This window comes from Alligator mississippiensis, chromosome 4 (assembly GCF_030867095.1).
Source record: "Alligator mississippiensis isolate rAllMis1 chromosome 4, rAllMis1, whole genome shotgun sequence".
Taxonomy (NCBI): Eukaryota; Metazoa; Chordata; order Crocodylia; family Alligatoridae; genus Alligator; species Alligator mississippiensis.
In genome coordinates, this window is record NC_081827.1 from 250,354,016 (window position 1) to 250,380,303 (window position 26,288).

General features: G+C 43.4%; 1 protein-coding gene across 1 annotated transcript in view; it reads left to right on the plus strand.

Annotated features, from left to right (window-relative positions):
• CNTNAP5 (contactin associated protein family member 5) overlaps positions 1-26,288 on the plus strand; it is a 462,074-nt gene that overhangs the window by 254,468 nt on the left and 181,318 nt on the right. The window contains exons 8-10 of the mRNA XM_019480590.2: positions 10,756-11,020; positions 12,964-13,113; positions 14,925-15,096. Coding sequence (XP_019336135.2) covers positions 10,756-11,020; positions 12,964-13,113; positions 14,925-15,096 — 587 coding nt within the window. The remainder of the gene's footprint in view (positions 1-10,755; positions 11,021-12,963; positions 13,114-14,924; positions 15,097-26,288) is intronic.

Sequence of the window (26,288 nt, forward strand, 5' to 3'; positions counted from 1 at the left end):
GGCAGGTGTTGTCAACCCTTGAACGTGCTGGAAATGCCGTGAAGAATCAGGGAGTGACAGTGCAGCACAATGAGGGACATGATGACATGTAAATGCATCACTGTACTGCCTTGGGAAAATAACCAATTGCCAGCATCAAAAGAGTGAAGAAAGATACGGAGTGACAGGAGAATGTAAACTAATAACCCATTCCCTTTATAGGGAGTGCAAACATGCTATTTTATTTAGTTGATTTGAGGCGCCTTCATCTTGGGAAGAATCTGCTTGTCTACACACGTCATTTAACCAAAGTCTTATCGGAAGCATGGATTGCTACTTCTGAAAGTCAGACTGGTTATTTACAGGGGTAAAGTTTACAAGCCAGGGAGTTAGAAGATACAATATATTTACATATAAACTGAGGAAAACATTGCCTGGGACCATTGAGGGAAAGTCAACGTTGAGTCCCATCATCGTAGCCTGAGCAGCGATCTGTTCGGAATCCCAAGTGCATTGTGCAGAAACGTATGGAGCCATTGGGACGTATTCTGGAGCTGTATCCTGGCTTACCTCAATGCCTGCTGTTATGTATAATTAAGCCATGGCTTCTCCATCATGGTTTTCCATTTGTATTTCTTTCTCTGCATCATCTTTCCAACTCTTTTCACAACCACTTGTAGACTAAATGTGAACAAATAAATGTCTGAGTCAAATGGTGAGTCCCAGAGTATTTAGATGAATAGAAATAAGGCAAAATGAGTCCAGTGACCCTTATGGGTAGCACTCAGAATTTACCTGCAAATTTTGGCTGGGTACCATAAGACTTTTATTCTTTTGCTGTGCTGTCTCCAGTTTCTGGGTCTCATTCATAACCATACACCTGTTCCATACAGCCACCACTTTGAAGTATAAAGGGGCCTTAGATTTGGTATAAATTACCCTTACCTCCATTTTAAAGGCTGATCTTACATAGCCAGAGTCAAGTATTGCATCCTTTGTGTAGTCATTCATGAGACACACTGTACTGACTGACTATTGAAAGACCTGATGCAAAGTGCATTGCCATGAATGAAAACTTGGCCTTAAATACTCAAGGTAATGGAAAAAAAAAAAAAAACCCAAAAAACCACCCTCCTGTTTTATGATATGACCATACCCTTTCTATTTTAAGGTTTCATCCAAATGGCCTGTCTTGTTCTCCATGTATCTGCTGCCAGACCTAAGAGATGAAGTTTATTCTATTCATATTTGAGGTTTAGGCTTCTCATCTTTTCTGTTTGGCTGTACAGGCATCATATTTCTACTGTGAGAATCCCTACTCGGCCAGTAGAAAAATACTAGCAGACAAGCATTTATTTAGTTTCTCCCAAGGAAATCATGTCCCTTCTGGGAGAGGATCTTACCTTCTTCTCCTCTTGAGGCATGTACAAGAATTATATGGAGGATGTAGTTACATCTTACAGTGAGCACGTGCTACTTTTAATTGGTGTTCAAGATAGCACGTGCTTTTTAGGAGTCGCATATTAAGGGTTAATACCCCCTGTCATGTGCACTGTTCCGACCTGCCCTTAAAGTGCTGATGAGCTGGGATATGTCTAGTCTAACCTGCTTGCCTGCTCTCTGGGGTTGGGTAGGTGGCCCATATTGCAGGCAGTCAGGGGCTGGTAGGGTCCCATCAGGCCTTCCAGCTCCTGCCTTGCCTACTAGGCACCTGTTGCCTGGATTGCCTCCACCAGCTTGGATTGCTGCCCCCCCCCCCCCCATGGTCCCCCTGCTTCCCGGGGCTCCCCACCTGTCCTTTGGGAAGCTTCACTGCCCCCCTCATTCCCCTACCCTCAGGGCTCCCCTGGATGCTTTTTGGGGGGGGTCTTTTTCTACCCCCCCACCCCAGGACTCATGGCTTGCCCATGCCTCTTACATTCTCCAGCTCACTTGCAGCTCCCAGCACTTCCCAAGGAAGCAAGCAGGGAAGGGGAATCTGCCTGCCACCACTGCTGTTCTCTGGGCTGGGCTTGGCTAGGAGAGCAGCAGTGGCTAGACAGGTGGGTTCCCCTTCCCTGCTGGCTCCCTTGGGACAGTGCCAGGAGCTGCAGGTGAGCCAGGGGACATGGAGGCAAGGGGAAGCCACGAGGGCCGGTGGGGAAGGGAGGAGAGGATTGGGATCAGGGAGCATGGGCAGGAGAACTTGCACTGGAGATAAGGAGGATGGGAGATACCCCGAGGGGCAGAGGGAGGTGGAGGAGTCCCTCCCAAGGGGTAGGGGGAGGAGGGTATTTTCACATTTAGGTGCTCCTGGCCCCTGCTGTCAGTGTGGGGTAAGATAACATGGCTGAAAGCAGTGTCTCCTGGGATGCTAATGGACCACTCCCATCTGGCTTGGGACATGTGGAGCAATCACATAATACAAGCTGCCCAAAACCAATTAGTGGTAATCCTCGATGAAAGAGGATTACCTCTAAGCCACTCAAAGGGCCCTTAGCATGTGCTTTCATTCCCTAACGTGTGGACACTCCTCGTTTAAGGGCCCTTCACTCATATTTAAGTTACTGTGTAACAACACCCTTAGATCGGCTTAACTGAGGGTAGGTTGATCTAAATGGCTGGTCATGCAAGCGTTCAGAGGGCTTAAATTTCTCTGAATATGGTGCACCTGATCTGAAGTGCGTTCACTTCAGAGGTGAATGTCTGTACATGTTCACAGCACTGCCGTGGGGCCAGGAAAGTGCAGCCACTTGCCACAGCCCCAGCGCTGTGCTGACTACCCCATCCCAATACTGACTGGGCTGACTCCCACCTCCCCGACCTCCCCTGGACTCTCCAGCTTCCCCTGCGAAGTCGCTAGCCCCTTTCCCCAAGATAAAGTATCTGCTCAAAATTAAACCAGGTCCTGTGAGTGTTTTTCTTACCCCTAAAGTGCTGCATGGAGGGGGATACCCTGTTCCCTCCCCCAGCACAGCCCTTTCAAAGCTGGCATCTGCAGCCCACCTACTTTCCCCCAATATGTAGAAGAAGCTGCTGTCCACCTTCAATCCCCAAACCAAGGGTCTGGGAAGTGGGCAGTGGGCTTTGCCTTGCTACTCCAGTCTTCTGGGAGCGGGAGGAGTGGAGCTGGGGCAGGTTGATCCCCAGTCTGGGGAAGCGGTGGAGAGCAGTGGGGAAGGGGCAGCTGAGTGCTTGTACTGCTCCCTCTCCCAGGAAGATTATTAGTGGTGGAAATTTCTCGGAGATACCCATGTCCAGAAACAAGAGCCCATTCAAGACCTTAGATAAATATGCGGATGATTGGACTTTAAAGGCAAAAAATGCAATAAACAAAACTAATATATATATATATATAAAAAAAGAAAAGTTGATCAGAATTGCTTTGCACGCACTATCTGTTTCCAGGTAGATAGAGCTGTGTCTCAATAGAATTAAAAAAAAAAAAAAAAAATCTCTTGGCCATTATTCCAGAGAATAAAATGATTAAGCCTCAGACCAATTTCCTTGAATTGGAAGGAAACACAGAGTGGCTTTCTGCTAATTCTCCAGTTCCAGTGAACTCATCCATCTGGTTCACTCCTGGCAAGGTGAATTTGAAGAGTGGATTCACCCTCCTCTTTCTGTTCATAACAGGGGGAGCTATGAAGCAGCCTGTATTTTGTTTGTATTTTTCCTTGCTGTTTCTTTTTCCCCTTCGCTTACCGTGCCTCCCTTTCCTTGAAGAAATGATTTATGATTTTTCAAATTAGCTTTATAGCTGCTCCCATCTTTCACAGCAGAGTCTCAGCCATTGTACCGCATAATGGAGTGATAATGTTCAGTAACTGCAAATGTAAAGGCTGTAAAATCTTTCGTTACGATATCGGCCAGTGACCTAAAGCTCAGGAGGCTGAGGTAAAGAAAACTCAGAAATGTTTAGTGAAGCATATAATCCCCTGAGTCTCTCGCAGGGATAATGCTGCAGTCTATTGAACACTTTATTTGTATTAAATGAGAGTTTTCCTTGGAGGAGCAGAGTCTTAAAATAAATAAATAAAGCCATTCACTTGTACCCCTTTAGAAGCAGGATGCTGGAAACAGGGTGGACATTTTTTTTTAAGAAGGAAAATGCTGATTGTTTGAAACGTAACTCGGCTAATACCTTATAACCCAGGCTCCTCGCTCCCCATGTGAATGCCCTGACCCCAAAGCCATTGGCTATTTTCTCTTATTTTTCATGAAAATCTCTGAGTGGTCTTGGTTTTGTCTCTTTATGCAAAAGAAAAATGACTTCTGTTCAGAAAAATCTCACTTTTGTGGGCTGGAAACCATGTTTCACATCAACTCCCAGTTTCTTAGGCTTAGGTAGTCTAAACTCCGTTTAGGAACAGAGGGCTTTTGGGATCACTGAGTCCAGTCCCCTGCCGTCACGGGCAACTATGCATCCATGAAGGGTGTCCTAGAACCGAGCTGATAGCGAGAAACCTTCTTCAGATTTTCAAGCTAAATTTATTTGGAGCTAGCTTATATCCATTTGTTCTTGTGTCAATATTGTCATACATTTCACTTAGCCTGCCTTCCGAAATCTCCCCATCTAACTCTCTGCAGACAGACCACATCCCTTCTTTATCAGATACTCTCTACAGAGTGATTCATGAGCAGAACTGGAATTCTTTGCAATGCTGTCCCTGCAGGGGAGTTGATAGCTCCAAAATATGTGTCTGTTCGAACTATTCAAGCTGTGGTCTTGGATGTTGGTGGTTTAAATGATAAACAATGGTTCTCAGTTTTTTTTAGGGTTGCGTCCCCCCCTATTTAATTTTGCATTATTGCTGTGTGCATCTATAATTCTGTTTTCTGAAGAATAAAAAGTAACATTTTACATCACCTCAACAGCACTATACCTTTCCTAATAGCATGGGGTCCCTAGCACATGTTACATTTATGGTACACTTAATGGCTAAGTACAGACAGTCAAAAAGCCCAAGGCTAAATTGATTCAATCTTTGTATGTTAGTCTCTGCTGCATAGATTGAACCGATTGGCAAGTGAACAAACATTCACTTTTGATTCTGGAAATGCAACCACATGCCTGCAATGGCCCAGGCCAGAAGCTGGGGGCGCTAGAGCATGCCTCCTTGCTGGGCTGGATTAGACAGTTTGTGGCAAGGCTAGCTTGCCCATCCTGCAAAGCATCCTGGGATGCTGGTAGACTGTGAGTTAAGGATTTTTGTCTGTACTGAACAGCTTTCCTAGGGATGTCACGTTCCCATGATTTGTATCCTATTGACAGATCAGAGCAGAGGGGATTTAACTGGATCTGGTCCTCTATCCCCATGTCTTATCCTAATATTGCTGTAGCAGTTTCCTTTGTCTTCAAAAGCACTTAAGATCATATAAATGCCAAGAAAAAGCTGAATGGTCCATTAAAATATGTTCTTACCGGGTTTATTTAATACCTACAAAAGTAATTGGAAAGAACCCAGTGGGGCTTTGGATAAGGTGTATAGCCGTTGGGAATCATCTTGTAGAGTGTATGCTATTACACTATCACTTTTTTATCACCATCTATTTAGCCACTATATTCTCAAGTCCCTTCTCTCAGGAAAAAAATGTCCCAACTCTTTCCTGAGTTGCTTCCAAATGCTGTTATCCACTACAATTTCCACTATTCATTCAGTACCTTGCTCAGATTAAGGCAACTTCTACCATTTTTTACTTCTGAAAATAGAAGGTAATAGGACACTTCTCTAAAGGGTGAGGAAGAGGAGAGCCTCTTGGAAATTTTTAAATCTCTTTTTTTTTTTTTTTTTTTCCCCACTATAGCTTTAGAGACTTTCTCCAATCACAAATCAGTCTGGAGGTCTTGGATTCGATGGCATTCTCAAATGCCCCCTGATGGTTAGCTGGAGTTTCTAGCTGCTGTACACAGCTGATCTCCTTCTCCCTCTAGAGACTATAATCATTTTATCACATTTCCCAGCCAGTGGGCATTTACGTTTTAGTTAAACTGGGTCCAAATGTAAAATCAGCTGTTAGCCAAAGGTTTTGTAGGGTCTCTGAGTTCCTGAACTTAAAGTAAAATGCTTCTGACCCAACGCAGCTGTACTGGGAGCTGCTTACTCTTCTGACTAGACCTGGTGAAATACTTCACTGCATTCAATCAGTACAAATTTGACCCCTGTATTATGTCTGTGCATTTCTTTTCCTTTTAGCAAGCATAAGTGTTACCTAATTGTGTGTACTGCCATTATATCATTTCAAATACTAATCTAGGAGGCTAAGGAGGGTTGCTTTGGGTTAATACATGGAAGGAGACTTCAGACAAAATAAGCTGCTATACTTTTTTAAGGCAATAACTATTTTTTTTTTTTTTGCTGTTTTTTTCAGTTGATCCTTCGCCTTAGCCTGCTGCTGCAGGGTGCTCTTCTTTCTTATCAGAGCCAAAATTACACTTGAACCCACTTAAGCTATCCATAACGTGCTTTTCAAAATAAAATGAATTAAGTTAGATTACAAATTGAATAAGAATCGTCCTTTAAATTATTTTAGTGAAATAATGTTTGGTAATCATGCAACAGGTACAGGCTGGGGACTGACTGGCTAAACAGCAGCTCTGCAGAAAAAGGACCTGGGGGTGACAGAAGACAATAAGCTGGATATGAGCCAGCAGCATGCCCTTGTTGCCAAGAAGGCTAACGGCATCCTGGCTGTATCGGTAGGAGCATTGCAAGTAGATTGAGGGAAGTGGTTTTTTCCCTCTATTCAGCACTGATGTGGCCACAGCTGGAGTCCTGTGTCCAGCTGTGGCCCCACACCACAGAAAGGATGTGGACACATTGGAGAGAGTCTAGTGGAGGGCAATGAAAATGGTTGTGGGGCTGGGGGACAGGACTGGTGAGGAGAGGCTGAGGGAAATGGGCTGATTTAGTCTGCAGAAAAGAAAACCGAGGGGGATTGACTAGCAGCCTTCACCTCCCTGCAGGGGGGTTGCAAAGAGGATGGAGCTGGACTGGTCTCAGTGCAGGGCAAACAACAGGTCAAGGAGCAATGGGCTCAAGCTGCAGGAAGGGAAGTTTAAGTTGGATATTAGGAAAAACTTACTCACTTCGAGGGTAGGAAACCACTGGAACAGGCTGCCCAGATAGGTGGTGGGATCTCCATCTTCGGAGGTTTTTAAGACCCAGATAGACAACGCTTTCTCCGGGCTGATCCTGCTTGGAGCAGGGGGTTGGACTATATGTGGCCTTCTGAGGTCCCTTCAACCCTCATTGTCTCTGTTTCTATGATCCTGTGCTCTATGGGGGCAAACATTTCACTGTTGAATGTAGGTGAAAAAACATTGGTGGTAACGAGCCTGCAGTGCTTCATGTTCAAGGTCATTTTGGTGCATCGTGAGCATTTGCTGTGCATTGAGATGCCCTTGCCCTATTTCAGCAACCTGGCATGTTCTAACTCAGTGGTTCTCAACCCTTTTTTGTACCAGGAGCTACTTGTAAACATCGATGGCCAGTCCCAAACTAATCAATAGTTTAAGGAGACAGCCTCCTGCTAGATTGGTTTCTCACATTTTTCACCTTTACAGGAGAAAATCTGTGATTTTTTTCAGATTTTTCTGCACCATGCTGCAGACTCCCCCAGCACTGCAGGCTCCTGTGCCACCCCACCCAGGCATCTGGGGCAGAGGCAGGATGTGACAGCGAGAGAAGGGAAGGGGAGACCGGAGACCCTGGCTGCAACTGCAGCTGGCAGGATGAAAGGGTAGTGGACAGGAGGTGCCGCAAGGCCCGGTCCTAAGTGCATGACATGAGCTCAATGTACTGTCCAGCTACTTACTCATTTGGGACAAAATCTTATCTAAACCTTGTACCCAGTAGGAAATTAAATCTGTCTCTCTGCATGTTCCAGCATGTAAAACTGAGCATTCTTGTATTACCTCTAATGAAGGGGAAATATAGCGTTCTCATTACAAACAGGAATTTAATCTTGGGTAAGATGTGAAAAGCACTGAACCCCCCCCCCCCCCCCCCCAAGTTTAAGCCGATGCATTTTTGGCTGGGGGAAGAGGTGTTGTTAAAGTCTGGCTGGCTTTCTTTTTGCAGAACTGGTTGAAATGATTCAAACATCAGAAATGTCAACAATGGATTTTATTCCCAGTTTTGAGTTGAAAAAAGATTAGAAGGAAAACCACGTTCCCCTTGCCATCGTTAAATCCACTTTATGTATTTGTTCTTGCAATTTTTCACCTTTCTCTTTTTATTCCTCGTGGTTTTGGCTGCAATCAGAACCGGAAATAGCAAAAGAAAAAGCCGTCTTTGTAGTGTCTGCTACTCAGATAAATGTAGGACATAGCAGTAACATTACAAGGTTAGAGGCAAGTTTCCATCCCAGCTTCCAAGTGACTGAGGTTCAGATGAAGTTTCAGATAAGAATATCTAGGTCCTTTTTCCAGAATGACATCCCTTCTGATCCCTTTTCCCTTTGCTAATTCTCATTTATATTGTTTTTGTATCTTGGAAGAAAAACCCATCAAGGTTTATGGTACCCAGTAGGAAATTAAATCCCTCTTTCTGGCACTTCATTTAATTCCTATTTTAAAATAAAGACTAGAAAGGCATTTGAAGATGCTAGGGAGCGGTCCCATCAAGTGCCTTATCACTTCAGTTAGGGATTTCCCCAAGCACCATACAACTTCCTACACATCCATCATCTGTTGTTCATTATAATTATTCTGTTAGAGTGAGATATCATTTCTAATGAAAGACTGAACTGTGAAGAAAGCCTTTCACTTGAATGGTTTCTATCAGATTTAGGTTGTTGGGGGGTTTTTGTGTGTGTGTTTTGCTTTTTTTTTCTTTTTTTAGAGAGCATCTGAGTTCAAAGCAAACCAACTGCATCTTTTCCTGGAGTGCGTTTTGCAGGAAATGTGATATGGTGAACATGTCTCAGCTTCATCCATTGTTAGGCTTTTGTTATCAGGCTCAAATAACCTGGCTGGATAATGCAAAACAGAATATGCCTGAACAAAACATTAGAGAATATCTTCTCTTGCAGGCTACAATAAGATCTTAGATAGCGTTCAGAAAGGGAGAGATCCAGGCGCAATAACTCAAGTACAACAGCGCCTTGCTTCTCAAATAGCACCACTGATTTCAGTGAGACTGCTGCACCAGTGAAGTGCTAATCAGCTTAAGTACACCATTGAAAATGTGTTTGATTTCAGCTTGGTTCTCATCACTTTCTTGTAAATGCAGCATTTTGCTAATTCCCTAGAAACGGTATCTGTTTAGGAAGCAGTGGGAAATAACTCTGGTCACTTCAGGATTATGTTCCCAAAATATTTTCCTTCCCATTGGAAAGTGTCAATGCATTGCAATAGATGTTGTTTGCAGGAGAAGGTTGCATTTTAGCAATTTCTCATTCAAAGAAAATTGGAAAAGCTAAGGTTTCGCTATTCTTGAAACACTTGTTTTGATATTTTTTTAACACACAAAAACCTGGTTTTGATTCAAAATGATTTTTCATTTCCCACACACACATCCCTCCCCATCCCAACATACTTATTTTATTTTTTTTCCCCTCGCTACAGTTGCTTTAAAAACCAAAATCAAACCAAAGAGTTTGGAATTATTTCAGGGCAATGTTTAGAGGGACCCACAGAGCAGTTTTCTTTCAGGTTATTGAAGGCTGTTCCAAAATGATATTTTATTTTTTTTTTTTATCCCAATTTGGGAAGCAGAGAAAACATTTGAAATCTTTTAAGTTTTCCAGGATGGAAAAATAATTAATTTCCACACCAGTGCTTCAGGGGTAATTTCCCAGCCACCTGCTGCACACTACAAATCAACACATGGTGAATATAAACTGGAATAGATTTTATTCACAGGTGGTCAAGCTAACTGAGGGAGGAAATAGGTGTAAGGTGTAGATTCCCCAAGTCTTCCAAAATCATGCATCTCCTATGATTATATTATCCTTGAATCACCCAGCCACAAGTCAATATACATCCAATTGCATAGGTAGATTTTTCTCATTATGCATTTACAAGCCAAAGTATTCCCTGCTTACCAAGTCTGCATCTTTCTCACAGCTAAACCCTTTTCACCTGTGGCTTTTCCATACATCATTAATCGGCTTTGTTTGTTACATTCCTGGATTATCTCGTTTGGTACTGACTCAACCAGATGCACATTAATTAGTTCTTGGCAATTTAATTCCTTTGTGCCACTACAGTGCATGGCATAGCACATTGTATATCAGCGGTGGGGAAAATGCGGCCCACCAGACCACTCTATCCGGCCCCTGGGGCCCCTAAAAAATTTAGAAAAGTAATATTTATCTGCCCCTGGCTGCCTGTCATGCGGCCCTCAATAGTTTGTCAAAACTCAGTAAGCGGCCCTGCACCAAAAATAATTGATGCACTGGAAGTTTGGTTCAGCAATTCAGCTATTGCCTGAATTTTCAGTGCTTTCGGAAGTTAATCCTTTGCAGCATTTTCATTAGGCCTCAGCTTCTAACTTAGCCAACAAGGAAAGGGCATGGCTAAGACTGCTCCTCACCCTGACGAAGGGTATTTGTACCCGAAAGCTTGCAAATATTTTTTTTTCCAACTATTTGAGTTGGTCTAAGAAAAGATAATGGACTTACCCGAAGAACCTTGTCTGCCTATGTCTGTAGACCAACATGGCTACAACCTACACCCTTGTGCTATTCCCCACAGCCGTTGAATAGCAGAATGGGGTTATCCAACCATTCATGGATTTGGAGTCTTCAGCTGAATACGGTCCTCATAAGTTTGCTTCTCATTTCTTTCAGGGCAATGTGACTTTCTCCTGTTCTGAACCACAAATCGTTCCCATCACCTTTGTCAGTTCCAGCAGCAGCTATTTGCTGTTACCCGGCACTCCCCAAATCGACGGGCTGTCGGTCAGCTTCCAGTTTCGAACGTGGAACAAAGACGGCCTGCTCCTATCCACCATGCTGTCTGAAGGGTCTGGAACTCTCCTGCTGTCCCTCCACGACGGCAGATTGATGCTCGTCATTCAGAAAGCGTCCGAAACCTTGGTGGAGATCAATGAAGGTACCCTACTTTAGTTGGCGTCTCTCACCTGTGTCTGTTTTCAAGCTCAGGAGAATGTAGCATGCAAGAAAAAATATCGACATAAAGGAGGATGAGGTCTTCTTTGCCTTATTGAATTGGACTTTTAGCTTGCAACAGCTAAAAAGATGTAAAAAATCCAAAGAAACTTGGATCCAGAGGGGTTAGGTCTAATTCTCCTCAACTTTAAAAAAAAAAAAAATCAGACTCAAGTTGCTTTAGAAACTCAGAGAACAGTAGAAATCCTGTTCTTTGAGTTATTAAAATGGACTGAACCTTTGGTCTAAGCAAACCTCATTCCTCAGTGGACTTAATGGGGCTGGGCAAAGCTGATTTTGCACCACATGAAAGCTTTCCCAACAGCACATGCGCATCGATGCACCAGTGCAGAAGCCATCTCGGAGCCGTTTCAGCTCCTCTCACAACTTAAAGCAGCCTGAGGGCTGCTCTGATTTGTATTTGTCTGTCCCTAAAGACATGCCCTTTCCCCGGTGTCACACCCAACTACCTCTCCTTCATGGAGAGCATTGGAGAGGGAGGTTTTAACCAACAGAAGAGTCTGGGAGGGTCCACTTTAACCAACTTGAAATCTGCTTTCCACAACTGGAATGGTAAAATGCCAATTTAATACAGCTACACCCCTCTCCTAGACTTAAGAATAAAATATACATAAAAGAGAATGCATTGGACAGCTCTTCACTCGCTCCTGTGGCTATGTACTATGCCTTTTCAATTGTCCTCTTAAAATAAAGAGTGGCTAGATAAAAACCATGCAGACTTCTCATGTCTAACCTTGTTTAATCATGATGCGGAGCATCCTACTTGATGTTCTGGGTCATCCCGTTTTGTTCAGTTGCTTTTTATGCTTCTGAAATCCTTAACCTGCGCTCAGTGCTTGGCATTAGCCAAAACAATGCTGAAATGACAGGTTTCTCATGAAAACATGCCAAAAATAAAATTTCATGCACCCTCTACAAAGGGACCTGTGCTCAGAAATGCACCCATGACAAATGGAGGAACTATATTATCTCAATCTTGATTTCCCACCCCCCCGACCTTAGCATCATTTCTCACTAGAAAATAGTCCTATTCTTTGTTGAAAATTGGTCCATTTCCCCAGCAAATTGGCCTGTTTTCCTACGAAAAAAGAGGAAGCTTTTGTGGAAATGGTCTAATTTTGGGGTTCATAATGAAAAGATTTCACACATACATCCAGATGAAGCGTTTGCATTTCATTTTGCACAGATAGTGTGCCCCTTTGTGTCACTAAGTGCTTTTGATTTCCTCTGAAAGCGGTGTTAATGCAAAATTCCCATTAGAGAGGGTAAATATAAAATACCTGACTCGGGACTCACCTGTATGAGTTTCATTCATATCAGAATGAAACTCATATGTCAAGTCTAATGATACGCGCTGCCATGAGTCATATTAGAGCCATGCCCAGGGACTTGGGTATCTCAGAAGAGGTCTCGTGGAGTTTAAGACTGTATTTGGGTAGTGCCATTTAAAGAATCATATCCAACACATGCTTAGAGCAAAGCGGTAAAGGGTCATGTTAGTCCCAGCCTTGCACAGGGATGCAAAAGGGAGAGGCGATACTAACAGCGCAACCCCTTCCCCTCCCCTGAGTTTTCTTTATAGGTGGAACAAAGGAACAAAAGTCCCAGTAAAAGCCAATAGATACTGTGCTTCCTTTACAAGCTCTTGGAAATGTTTTCCCTTTTGTCCCACTGTCTTTTCTATTGCCAGCTGCTTCCAGAGGTAGTAAGCATGTACCAGACTCCAATGCAGATCGTTGCATTTTGGTGTCCTCCAGGTGGTTTTGATGTTCTCTTAAATCAGAGATTGGATCCCATGGACATTTGATAAATGCCCTCACTTTCCTGTCCCTCTCTTCTCTTCCAACATTCGTGTTTGATTTCTAGGCAGCAATCTCCATGATGGGCTGTGGCATTCAGTTAACATCAACGCCAGACGAAATCGCATTACCCTGATGCTGGATAATGATGTTGCTTCTGCGACCCATGCAACCACGGCCTCTCCGATCTTTTCTGGGGACAGCTACTACTTTGGAGGTAGGTGGCTTCAGACTGAAACAAGACGGGTTTCTATGATCCAGCCTGCTGCAGACTGAACTTTGAAAAGATAATTTACCCCTACTTGAAGGAGTCCATGGAGGGGACTGCTGGCAAGTCGATATGGCATGCAACAGCACTGATACTTTGAACTAGCTCCACCTTCAGACCCAGGAGCAGTATAGTGGCATTTGCATTGAATTGGCCAGGGCAGCGTACACACCATTATAGTCTTGAATTGCTTGTTATAGCAAAGAGTTACATTAAAATGCATAAACAGGCTTGGAAAAATGAGACCAAAATCCCAGGTGCCCTCTCCCTGTATCACTGAGCCACAAAGTCATGCTCAAGTTTACTTGCCCCCATGCCTCATACATGCGTGTGCACGCACAGCAGCGTAGTCCCAAAGGAAGGTGTGGAGCGTGCCCCCACACCCAGTCTGTAGCAGCCGATTGGGGCACTCTCCTGGGAAGTGGAATATAAACCCTCAGGCTGAGGAAGGTGTAGACCCAACATGTCCCATTTCATGGAAGATTGCTTTACAGAAAGTGAGAATCACGTTCATCATTGCCAGTCAGAGCTTATGTGAATAAGGTAGGGTGAAACATGTTTTGTTTGGGTTTTTTTTTTTCCTACTGGCTAAGAGCCTTTCTGGGGACTTAGGTGCACATCTGTTTGAATCCCTCTGAGCTTGTGCCTCCAGGACTTGATCATCCAAAATGGAAGTGACAAATACATGTATGCACTTACAAGCTTTGGAGTTGCTGACGTAAGACTCATTTAAGCCTCATTAAGGACTGAGTTGTGCCCTAAGTCAACACTAAGGCTCCTAAATCCCTTAATCATGTTTTGGAAGTATTCATAGAAATCATAGAAAATTCGGGTTGGAAGGGATCTCGGGAGGTCACACCTAGTCCAACCTCCTGCTCCAAGTAGGACCAGCCCCAACTACATCATCCCAGACAAGGCTTTGTCTACCTGGGTCTTCAAAATCTCCAAGGATGGAGACTCCACCTCTTCTCTGGGGAGCCTGTTGCAGTCATCTGCCCCCACTGAGACCAGCCCAGCTCCATCCTCTTTGCAGCCCCCCTGCAGGGAGATGAAGGCTGCATCCAATCCCCCTCAGTTTTCTCTTCTGCAGACTGAATAAGCCCAGTGCCCTCAGCCTCTCCTCATAAGTCATGTACCCCAGGCCCAAACCATGTTTATTACGCTTTGCTGGACTCTCTCCAACTTGTCCACATCCTTCCTGTATTGCCTGATGTCTTTTTGTATTGTAAGCTGTTTGGAAGAGGGACTATTAACTACTGTGCCTCCATAACTCTTGTTTCCTGACATGTTTTAATTCTCCAGTCAAAACAGTAATACAGTAGTCATCCATCTAGACTGTCCAAAACCGGGTGAAACAAGAAGAGACTAATATTTTCCTTCCAAGTGGCCATGGGATTACATCCACGTGCCTATGGGTGTAGACCCAGCAGGATTTTAGCCATTCTGATTTACAATTTGCACAGCTTTTAGTCTGGACAAAACAGCTCCTGCCTGTTGATTTTAAAGAAGATGAAAGTAATTTTACTTTGCTTATCACACCCAAAGTCCTTGCACCTAATTTGCTTCATGGCTTCTCTCCCTTTCGTGATTACTGTGGGATTTATAACACATGGGCTTAAGCAGTAAAAGGAATGAAAACACTAGGAATAATTAGGCCTTAATGTCTTCCTTCAAGAAGTCCCAACAGAAACAAATGATCATCTCAATATTATTCCTCATCTCTCTCTTTTTTTTTTCCCCCTCTCTCCTTTATCCCACAGGGTGCACTGACAATTTCACTGATTCCCAATGTTTAAATCCCATTACTGCGTTTCAAGGCTGCATGAGACTCATCTTTATTGATAACCAGCCCAAGGACCTCATTTTGGTTCAGCAAGGTTCCCTGGGGAATTTCAGTGATTTACACATTGATCTGTGTGGCATCAAAGACAGGTAATTATTGTCTCGCTTTTCTTGTGTTTGTGGGGTGGTTTTTTTTTTCCTGCTGTAGCAGTTTGTAAATACAGGTTGTATTAAGTGAAAATGTTAATCTCCCAACATTATAGATATTAAGCATAATGGAGCTACTAATAGAAAATATTACAGCAAAAATGCAGGGACTGGAGGGGAAATAGTTTAAATTACATGAGGCTCTCTTCACATTGACTCGCAGGAAATAGAGTATGCAAATTCAATCAAACTGCAGATTGGTGAAAGGATTAAATTTTATGCATAAACAACAGTTGATTGCTTTGAAGCATAAAAGGAAAGAGAAGGAGAAGGAGAAATTATTTGATTCATCAAAACATGTCATCTCCTTAATACACTCTGTGTTTTGTTTTAATAGATCGTTTACAGTTTTCGTGTTAGCCTGTACATCACAACACATTTATAAGAGAGATGAGGTACATAGCACCAGTGTATTGCTAATGCTGCAAGACAAAATAATGATAAAATGTCTACATCTGCCAAAGATGGACCTGGACTGAAATGCTGATATGAATCCTTTGTAAGGTGGGATGGGAATCTAGGGTGAATATATATTTAAATAAATAATTAATTAATAATTAAATTATTAATTTAATTTAATGTAATAATTAAATTATTAATTAAATTATTAAATTATTAATTTAATACATAATTACATTAAAAACTATATATATATATATAGTTCCTTTAGTGGTTTTTAATTTTTTTCTAAATGTTGCAAATACTAAACCTGCTCATCAAATTGTTACCATGCTATTAAGCAACATTAGGTGTTTATACATGTGCTCTGAGGTGGGAGGGGGGTGCTTTAATTTGTGCGGCTCTGATAGGCACTCTAATTAAAGTGCCCACCGCGTCATGTGTATTCAGCATCCTGCACTTCAAATGGCAGTGGGGGCACTTTAAAGCTTATTTGACAAACTTCAGTTAAAGCACCCCCGCTGCCATTTTGAAGCACAGGGGTGCTGAAGAGACATGACGCAGAGACGGCTGGAGCATGCTAATTATCATGCTTTAGCAGACTCGATTAATCAAATTTGCTCAAATGCATGCTAATTAGGTACCTAAGTGTCTAGGTGCCATTATTTGGCAACTTGTGGGGTGCCAAAGAGTGATTACCAACCGAGTGTCTAGATGCCCATTATGGCAACGTGTGGGGTGCCAAATAGTGGTTACCAACTGCAGCATATGACTTTCACAGATGCTATAGGGCTACAAAAGGTAGGAAACAAGTGGTTGAGAGAAAATAAAATAATGAAAAGCAAGAATGCTTCTAAAAAAAAAAGCTTCATTTTAAGCTAAGGTGCTAAAAGGAAGGATGTGGAGTTTACAACAACAGATTCTCCATATTGAAATGGATCCTTTCATGAAAGGTTGCTTACGAGAGAAGTAGAGGAGAACTTTGATACCTTGGATAGTTGCTTAGTGTCCAAGGACACAGCTGTACCCGTGGTAAAGCTGTTCTTGGTGCTTTGGTTGTCTGATGGCTATGCCAAAGAATTATTCATGCAGGTTGAATAGGTTAGACCAGGCCTGTAGCATGCATGGATGCTGTAAGTGGCATGGGCAGCCTCTATGTGTGGCATGTGGCAGCCTGGCAAGGCTACAGGCAGCACAGTGGCAGATGGGCAGGAGCAAAGGCCCACCAGCAGAAAGCAGAGCAATCGATCAGGCAGGAAAGCAAAAGGCAGAGAGCAGAAAGTGGAATAGCGGATTGGACAGAGGAAGGGGATCAGGGTGGCATTCAGGGTGGTGTGTGACTAAATGAGGCATGCTTGCCAAGAAGGTTGGAGATGCATGTATAAGATGGTTTAGATAGGAGTGATCCTCTCTAGAGCAGGCTGTTGGACTAGATGACCTCCTGAGGTCCCTTCTGGCCCTACTTTACTATGATTTTGTGCTCTCAACCCATGTTTATCAGCTGCTTTTCTTTCTAACATTGACCATCCTATTCTGAATTCCTTCATTTCTCTCTCTCTCCTGTCCTCCTCCACTTGTCCTCCCCCTTTTTTTTCTTCTTCCACTTCCTTCTAAAATATGACTTTACTAGTGGTTTTTCATCGCCCATTCTTAGCAGATAACCTCTTTACCTCCATCCTCTGCCTTTGATTCTAAAATAATACATTTTTTATTTCTTACTTGGGCCTGCCTTCATGATATCACAGTATTGGTCAGCAAACTTGCAAAATTCATTTGTGGCATCAGTATAGAAAAAAACTGTCTTCTTCCCAAGATTTTTTTTTGCTTTCTTCCAGCTTTTGCTGCCACATAGCCATGCTGATTTTACCTTGCTGCTGAGCAGTTTAATTTTCATTCCAAAGCTGTGCTGCTTTGACCTCCAAATGTTGTTCTGTTGCATAAACAATTGCTCTTGCCTTTTATATATGGTTCTGCATATCTTCATCTGCTCCTTCTGTTTTACTGATTTTTTTTTTTTTATTTAATTTATTTTTTTGCTCCCAGGTACACAAATTTGTCTACTGCTAATGGGCAGTGTTTACAAGTGATTGGTTCTGCTGAGCCTCTGTTAATTCTCATTGTTTGCATTTTCTTGGCATTGATTACTTGTTGTATACACTCTGCAGTCATACTCAGACTATTTCTGTTGCATGTGTGCTTTGCTGTGGGTGAAACGGCAGATACCATCAGCAAAAGCTAATTCTTCCAAATCAGCCACTGCAGTCCTTTCAGGCCCGTGCTTTGCTTCCCTTTAGCAGTTTTGCTTATTATTTACTTTATTGCAAGGCTTCCTTGCTTGATGTCTGCTAAAGCTTTGAAGAAAAGTGATAATTTTCCACCAGCTGTTACACTATAACTGAATCCATGATGCACGGTCCTAATAGTGTCCATTGGTTTATCAGAATTTTTGTAGCTCCACAGTATTTTCTCAAGTGCTTCCCAGATACAGAATCAAAGGTCATTTAAAAGTCTATGAAGATGAGGAATGACATGGAGTCCTTTGTCCTGTTCTGTTTCTAAATGTACAAATTTGATCAGTGCATCCTTTTCCATCTGAATGTTGCAAGCTGTTTTCAATGCCACCATTGTCATTGAGACACAGTCACAATGATAAACTGGTCTTAATCACACCAGCAGTTTCTGTTCATCTTCAGTGCCCAAAAAATGGCAAAGATCAATCTGCTATCATGGCATAAAAAACAATTGAAAAAGCAAAGATGCAAACATGGTCAGAAAGTGTGCAGCTTTTTTGTTTTTGTGTTTTGTTGCTAACATTGCCTTTGACATACCACAAACTCAGCAATTTCAAAAGAAAGGATCGATGAGCTTTTTCTTGGTATACTTAAATTTGTGGACCATTACCAGATGCTACAGGTGAAAGATTAAAAGATGAAAAGGAGGAGGAAAAGAATGATAATTGATCATTAATTCATGATGACTGGTAACACATGAGAGATGCCCCCTTAATGACTACCACTGTCTACAGAGAAAAGAAAAACAACCTTATTTAAGGATATTTAATACTAATGATTAGAACAGGAAAGACAATTAGATAAATGGCATCCAGATTGCTGAAGACACTTTCCAAGATCATAGCAAACGTTATTTGAGGTGTTCTTTGCCATTGACATAGACAATGGAAAATCAGGAGAAAAATTTAGGTGGGGTTATTTTATTTTTCTAAATTATGCTTGTACAGCACCCCATTAATCTCTTTGAGCAAATAAAAGACACATACTGACAAAGTCTTGAAGTTCTTCATGGAAGTTGAGCAATTTTTCTGTATCACTATCAGCAGCATGGGAAGAAGGCTGATAGAGCCACATGGTTGATACAGGTTTCCAGTTTAGTGGAACTCATATTAAGATCGTCTCTCTCTCTTTGTGAGTGCAGCTACTTCAGTAATTGTACTGAAATTTGTCCTGAGGAAGACTTTGATCAGAACTGGAGCCCACGTTTTATGCAACGGAGAGAGACAAAACTTACAAAATCAATTGCAGGTAATTGCAAAAGGACTTGACAGATTGTAGGATGAGAGCGTGGCTGTGGTAGCGTCAGTTGAAATCTGGGATGATCTTATTAACAACGGAGAATTGGAAACCCAGAAAGACAAAATTGAAAAATGATTCAGATAAGCAGCAGACCCTTTCTGTTACTTAGCCGACGCGATTGATCCGGAAGACAAATGCCATAGGTCAAGCCTTGACACGAGAGCTAGCAGGATGGATTGAAATGTGGCTGATGGAACATAATCTTGCATCCTTTCCACTGTTAAAGCAATGAAGATTTCAATCCTGAAAAGAGATGTTGTGTCACTGTTGCTTGCACCAAACTGTGGACAGGAAATCAGTGAAAACAGGAAGATGAAACTCCGAATTTTATCAAATTTAGATGATCCATACTGTAGTCCAGCTAGCACAGCATCAGCTGAGTATGTTTTTAGCACGTTCAAATGGACTGGCTTGCTTTGTAGTCCTTTTGGTACCCCACCCAACACAAATGAATTTGGTGTAATCGTTATAAGAGTGCAGGAGTCTTGCAACCTAGTTAGATAGGTGAATTGAGGAGTGAATAATTACCCCACTGTTGCATTTTTTCTTAAAGAAAGAGAAGTTGTAGATCACTGTCAGGTCTGCATTTTGTGTTTAATTTCAAAATTCCCATTCTTGTATGTGTTTGCTTTGTGCGTGTGTGTGTTGAGGGGGCTTGTTTTCTGTTGGCCTTTTTCATTTCCAAGGAAGAGGCCACCTATGTCAGGATAGTCCGATTATAAAAGTCCTACCTGGATCCCCATTTCTTGTCAGCCCCAAGGTCAGGACTGTGTTACATCTGGATCTGAACTGCAGGGGAGTTTGGGTTTGGCTCTGTATATTGGAACTATATATTTTGGGGGCTGCTTATTTTGTGTCTAATAATAAGATGTAAGTTAAAATGCTGTAATCTCGTCTTGTCTCTGAAAAAAATGATCATCTTATTCTTAATTATAAGAAGTATTGCTGCACGCACTGTAAAGCACGTGTTTTTTCGTAATTTTTAACACATGTGGGAATTGTGCAAGTTAATTAACATGTAAATGGGACATTTGTCTTAGTTATCTAGGCAAAAGCCTCTTCTGAAGAAGATGCCTCTATTTAGAAAGCAATTTATTTGCTATAGGCTTGTAAGCTGGTCTCATTCATTCCTGGGTTCTGGAAACGGGAGACAAACAACTCATTTGTGATAGGGTGAGATCTCTTAGAAAGAGAGTTTCTACACTAAAGTCTAGGAGTGGACTAGCAGGGAATGATGCTCCTTGGTCCATATTTCAGAGTAGCATTTGGTGCTTTGGGATGAGCGTGTTAAAGACTCACCGGGCTAGATCTTCAGGTTGGGCTAAATAGTTTGACTCCATTTATGTCAGGGTGGCCTCTAGGGGAGTGGTCCACAGTCCCATATGTGTGAGGTAGTGGGGGCATCTACATGTGTGCTTTACTGTGGTGTTGACTAAGTAGCTCCACAGTAAAGCATCTCCATTTACATGTGCTATTAGACTGCAGTAAACTAATGAACTCTGCTGTAGGATAGTCCTGCCCAACACAAGTACTATCCTGCAAATGGAGTTATCTAATACACTGCAACACACATGTAGACGGTGGCTGGGGATGCCTGGTGCACAAGGGTGCTGCATTGTGGGGGGCTGCCAGCCAGCTAGCCCCTCCCTGGAGCACCCCCATGCTCCAGCCAGCCCCTCTGCAGCACATTGAGCTGATGCAGAGCAGCTCTGGGCTTGGGACCTCCTGCCAGCTGGGGCTGCTCCAACCCAGCTCAACATGCTGCAGTCCTGGGTACACGTGTAAACATAGCACCCAGGAGCAATAAACTCCAGAGCGAGCTGTGCCAGAGTTTACTGCAGAGCACTAATTCCACACATAGGTGCAACCAGTGTGTTATAAAGTGCTAGTTTAGTTTAGAGATTCTTCTTTAGTCCTGTGGGTTTTGAAATCAGGATCTGGGTTTTATCCCTAATGCTGCCTACATGCATTTAGCTGGTTGATGATCGTTTCTGTTGCCTGCCATACATGAATTTGCTGTAACTGTTCAACTGCAGAGAGCACAGGGATCTCCACAAGTCCTTCTCTATCTATAGTACATATGATATAGCTATGACTAGTACACTGTTGACACTAGTACATAGCGTTTTCCCCTCTTTGAAATTTCTGCTTGGCTAGGAATGCCTGTGTACATCAGGGGATATTTGTCTCATTTTGCAGTGAACAAATGCATTTTCTTGGTCAGTCCAGCCCCACTCTGCTATATGGCATGGAAGGGAGTTTGGGAAAAGGGGGTATAGCAACTGAACTTCATGTCCATCTCTAACTTTCAGAAACCCTAGAATGGTGTTCAGAGTAGGGTTGGGAGAGAGGGAGCTGCCTGCACGTACTTGTTTGCAGAAGAGAGAGATCATTTTGGAGCAGCATTCTCATTGACCCCAAAAGCTTTGAGGTGAAAATACAGCACAGCATATAATGCTGATAGAGGTATCATGACCTCATGGTCTCCAGCCCCTGGTGAGTTTTGACCTCAGCAGGAATAGCAGTGTCTAGAGTTGGAGGAGAGAGAAGAAGGCAGAAAAGGTATACTCCTGGCAGACACCTTAAATTGGGATGGATCTCGATGGTGCAGGGGCTCTGCAGTCTCTTGGTTGCATTGCAAGGTTTCACCCAAATGAAGGTGCATTGGGAGCTCCATGAAGCCTTCTCTGAGTTTTCCTACCCCGTAAGGAAAGAACGTTTAGCTCTTGGACCTAAAGACATTTTAACAGTCATCTGACTCATACACTGTGGCCTTTAGTAATGCCTTCATGCGGCTTATGAAGGATTCTTGACCCTGCCCGTTGATCTGCTGGAAAGGGCTCAGAGGGGTCAGAAAGTCGATAATAGAAACTTCTAACTCAGCAAGATGAGAAATTGCAGCAGCGTCTAGCACAGCAGTAACTCAACTGTGGACCCAGAGGCAGTGGCTGGAGTGACAGGCAGACCTCTCCTTTCATCTTTCTTAACGCTGATGAATGTCATTGGATTGACATCCTCTGGGGGAGTTGGAGACATTTTCTTCTCCAGTGAGCAGTAGAGACAGTTGAAGGTTGTCCTTTGCACTTGCACCTTTTCTGACCCCCGGTCTCCGGCCTGTTCTCCCCTAGGTACCTCAGTCAGCTGTTTTGATTGTTATGACGGGCTCTGGGCTAACTCACCTGGGCCACGGATGTGTGGTGGCCTATATTAAAATGGTTTCCAATCTTCTCAGGCATACAGCCTCCCTCTTGACTGGCATGGTTGTGTATCCTAATAATAATAATGCAATGCCTCCTGCTTCTTGGGGCTTATCTGTGCTAGGCGCTGCACAAAGAACGTACAATCTTGCTTTATGACAAGCTGCAATCTATGGATATCACGGTGAAGTAATGAGTGAGTTGTGCACTGGAGCAAGAGTTGGCAGGCATGTAGTCCTCTGAGCTCCTGTTCTCCACACAACGTTTGCAGCACGAAGGGCTAAAGAAAAAGTTCCTTTAAATGCTTAATTGCCTGGATAGGCAAAAACATGCATAAGAAGCAGATTGCTATGACTTAGCTAGCTGCGTAGCTTGCTGTTGTTTTGGGGGGACTAAAATATGATGACATTTGAAAGCAGAGGAGAGGAAGATGTCAGGCTTAGGTTACAGCTCTTGCAGAAAGTCTGCTGAGAATTGTTGCATCTGACATCCGTGAGAAAGCTCATTGGTAAAATGCATCTTGGTCACTGCCGGGAAGTGTTATGGCCGTGGGGCAGACACCAGCCAGCTCGAGCTTGTTCCCTTGATTTCATGCTCATACCTGGTGGGTCTGGTGGTGGGGGCAGCTCGGAGACCACTGAGATTCTGCTTTTTCACTCGCATGTTTAATCAACTCTGCTGTTTTCCTGACTTGCCTCTGCATTATAAACTCTCCATTTCTACACATGCGATACAAGCCTCATGCTGATCCCTCGGCTGCCTGGATTCAAAAGGCTGCAGGATGAAGTGCACATCCAGTTAGATGTGCTCACTGGCCTGACTGATTCCTTCCAGGTTAATTCCTCAACCGGTCATTAAGATCGGGGATAGAAGTTCAATAAACTAATAACCTAAATCAGTTCAGTCTGATACTACATCTATCCAGATGCATCTTAAACCTGTTCCAGCCATTTTGAAAGCAGTTTATATGCACTGAACTTCTCTTGTGTTAGAGATTTGAACTGGTTTCTGATCACCTATACCGGTTTATGTGTAACTTCTGTCCCTGGCATAAGAGGCAGCTAGGCCTGCTGGACTCAGTTCCTATCCCAGCTACTGACTTTGGGAGCGTCATGAACCTAAGCTGTGCTGGCTGCACGCCTGGCAGATTAGGCGCCTCCATCTTCGGTTATTAAGGACATGCTTTGAGTTTCTGAGAAGGAAAACTCTATATTAGTCAGTATTATTGCCCTCGGTTCCCCTTTACTGACACCAGGAACATTTTTGTTCACATTTTTATGGGAGTGGGAGTTAAAATGTTTTGATGTCTTGAAATGGTGTCGTTTAGAAAAGAATCAGAGTGTAATCAAGAAGGAGCATTTCTCAGTGATTAGTCGAGGTATTGAACTGCGTATCAGGTGCCCTGAGTCCTTGAACTTGGGATGCACCCCGCTGACTTTGTAAATTTGCATTGCTCTCTGTGCCTCAGTTTCCCACCCACCGGGTGTGGGCAGTGATATTTAAGCACATCAGAAAATAATTGCTTTGGGAGTGCTGTTTAAAAGTATCTGTGTAAATGCCAATTTTTTTTTCCCCCCTTATGCATTCCCTTCTCTCACACTGGGGAGCGGGGGAGGAGTGCAGGTGTGCGAGTGCAAACACTGTTGTCCCTTTCTACAGCAGAGACTGAGGCAAATCCAGGCAACTGCTTATTAAAAAATTATAAAATGGCTAGAAAGATAAATATGCAGTGGATGAGAACTTGGCCATACTGCTGAGGAGCTTTGGGATTTCCTCCTCAGCGATTGGCTGGCAGTGCCAGCTAAGGGGACTAGAAACACTAGCATTAGGCCGGAGATGAAGCTGGCCGGCTGCCGCAGCTGGCACCGGATGCAGAGAATCGATGCAGGGATGCGGGCACGGGAGAGGTTGCTGCTGAAGGGTTGCCATGGCTATCCAGAAACCGTGCCATAAAACAGCAAACTTTGGCTCAGAGACGCTGCATCTCTGCAGCCCGGTTGCACATGGTGTGGATGCTCCCTTTAGGATGGGGAAGACCCTATCGGCTCAGACAGTAGATGGACCTTTTGGAAGCCAGGACCGTGGTGCTGCCTGCTGTGCAGATGCACGTGTAGATGAAGGTGGGCAGTTCCCCGTGCCTCTCCTCTTGGACTGACTCAGGGCCAGTGTTACTGGGGAAATTATTGAGCAAAGGACAAACCCTGGCAACTTGAGCACAGAGAGGAATGGGTGGAAGTCGGCAAGGTCTGGAGGTCTCTGCATGGATCCTCTTGCCCTATCCTGCATAACTAAAGCTGAATCCTTAGCTGCTGCTAAAGGCTGGTCTTCATGGGTCTATCCTCTTCACACCCACACTTCAATGGGAAAGCTGCCTAAGAAGTGCTAGAGTCAGCAAATTTAAGTGGCATTTCTTATGTTTCATTGGGATATTTGGCTGGGCATTACTCTGGCTTAGCACCTCCAGGGGTGAATGGCTTCTTCTGACTTGTGCTAGTATTATGGTTGCCAAGCCTGGCTCTGAATGAGGGATTTGCCCCCTGATACAGGATGATGGTGATAACACTCATTTTAAATAGCTTTAAATGGCTTCTTCTGACTTGTGCTAGCATTATGGTTGCCAGGCCTGGCTCTGAATGAGGGATTTGCCCCCTAATACAGGATGATGGTGATAACACTCATTTTAAATAGCTTTAAATGGCTACTTCTGACTTGTGCTAGCATTATGGTTGCCAGGCCTGGCTCTGAATGAGGGATTTGCCCCCTAATACAGGATGATGGTGATAACACTTATTTTAAATGGCTTTTTCTGACTTGTGCTAGCATTATGGTTGCCAGGCCAGGCTCTGAATGAGGGGTTTGCCCCCTGAAACAGGATGATGGTGATAACACTCATTTTAAATAGCTTTGAACCACCCCAGCTTCCAGACATCCTGCCATGATGGGTTGGTTGAGATCAGAGAGGATGTCCATGTTGACTGCTGGCAAAGTCAACTTCATTTCAGGACCGCAGGGCTGCCAGGGGCAACAGATAAATTATGCAGGTCAAAGACTGTGCAAGAGAACTAGTTGTTTGCAGGATGTCTCAGGAGTCCTAGCACCCCCGAGCCTTGTGATCAGAGTAGATGCATCTTCACTTGCCATGTTATCCCTCCTAGTCTTATTAACAAGTCCATCATATTGGTGCTCTGGTATCTTGCTCTGTCGGGCGGCCAGGAAGCTGAAATGAATGTTGCCCTTTTTGTTGAATCAAGGTTTATTTGCACATTGCCCGTCGCCTCACGTATACAAATGGAGACAGCTGTGTGCGGTATAAATAGTACCCAGTGTGATGGAATCGGAGCTAACAGCTTAACTCATTAAGGATGCCCGTGCAGAGCTGATTCATGGGCCCAACTTCCTTCTGCTACTCAGAAGTCCTGCACTAATAAGTGAAAATAAATAGTGTACTCATCCTCCTACCCTCTTCACAAGCTGTTTATTCTCTCTCCCCATCCAAACATCTCACTTCTGTTTTGGAATTTCATTTCCGACTCCCTTCCCCCACCCCCTTCCTCTTTGTGGTGCTGAATTCGTGTTGATTGCATGCATCATCCTGCAAAAAAACAGACCTTGGGGAAATTAGTTGCTACTGCAGGTAAAGGGGATTTAGGAAAAGCTATTAAAAACACAACCCTCTGTACTTTTGTTAAGTCTTCTATAAAATGTAATGTGTGGCCTAAAGCGGGTTCCAAATTGGATGGGGTGTTTGCACTATTATTCTTTTTGTTTCACGTGGCCGTGCAAAGAAGGGAGGAAGGGTCTGGTTAAGTATGCCCAGTGAGTTTTTGCTTTGGAGTGAATTCAGATCCCTGGCTGAGACCTGAAAATGCAAACACTTCATAGTTGATTCACCCGCTCCATAAGTAACTTATGGTGTTTATATGGCATTTAAAAAGGAATCCCATGTGGC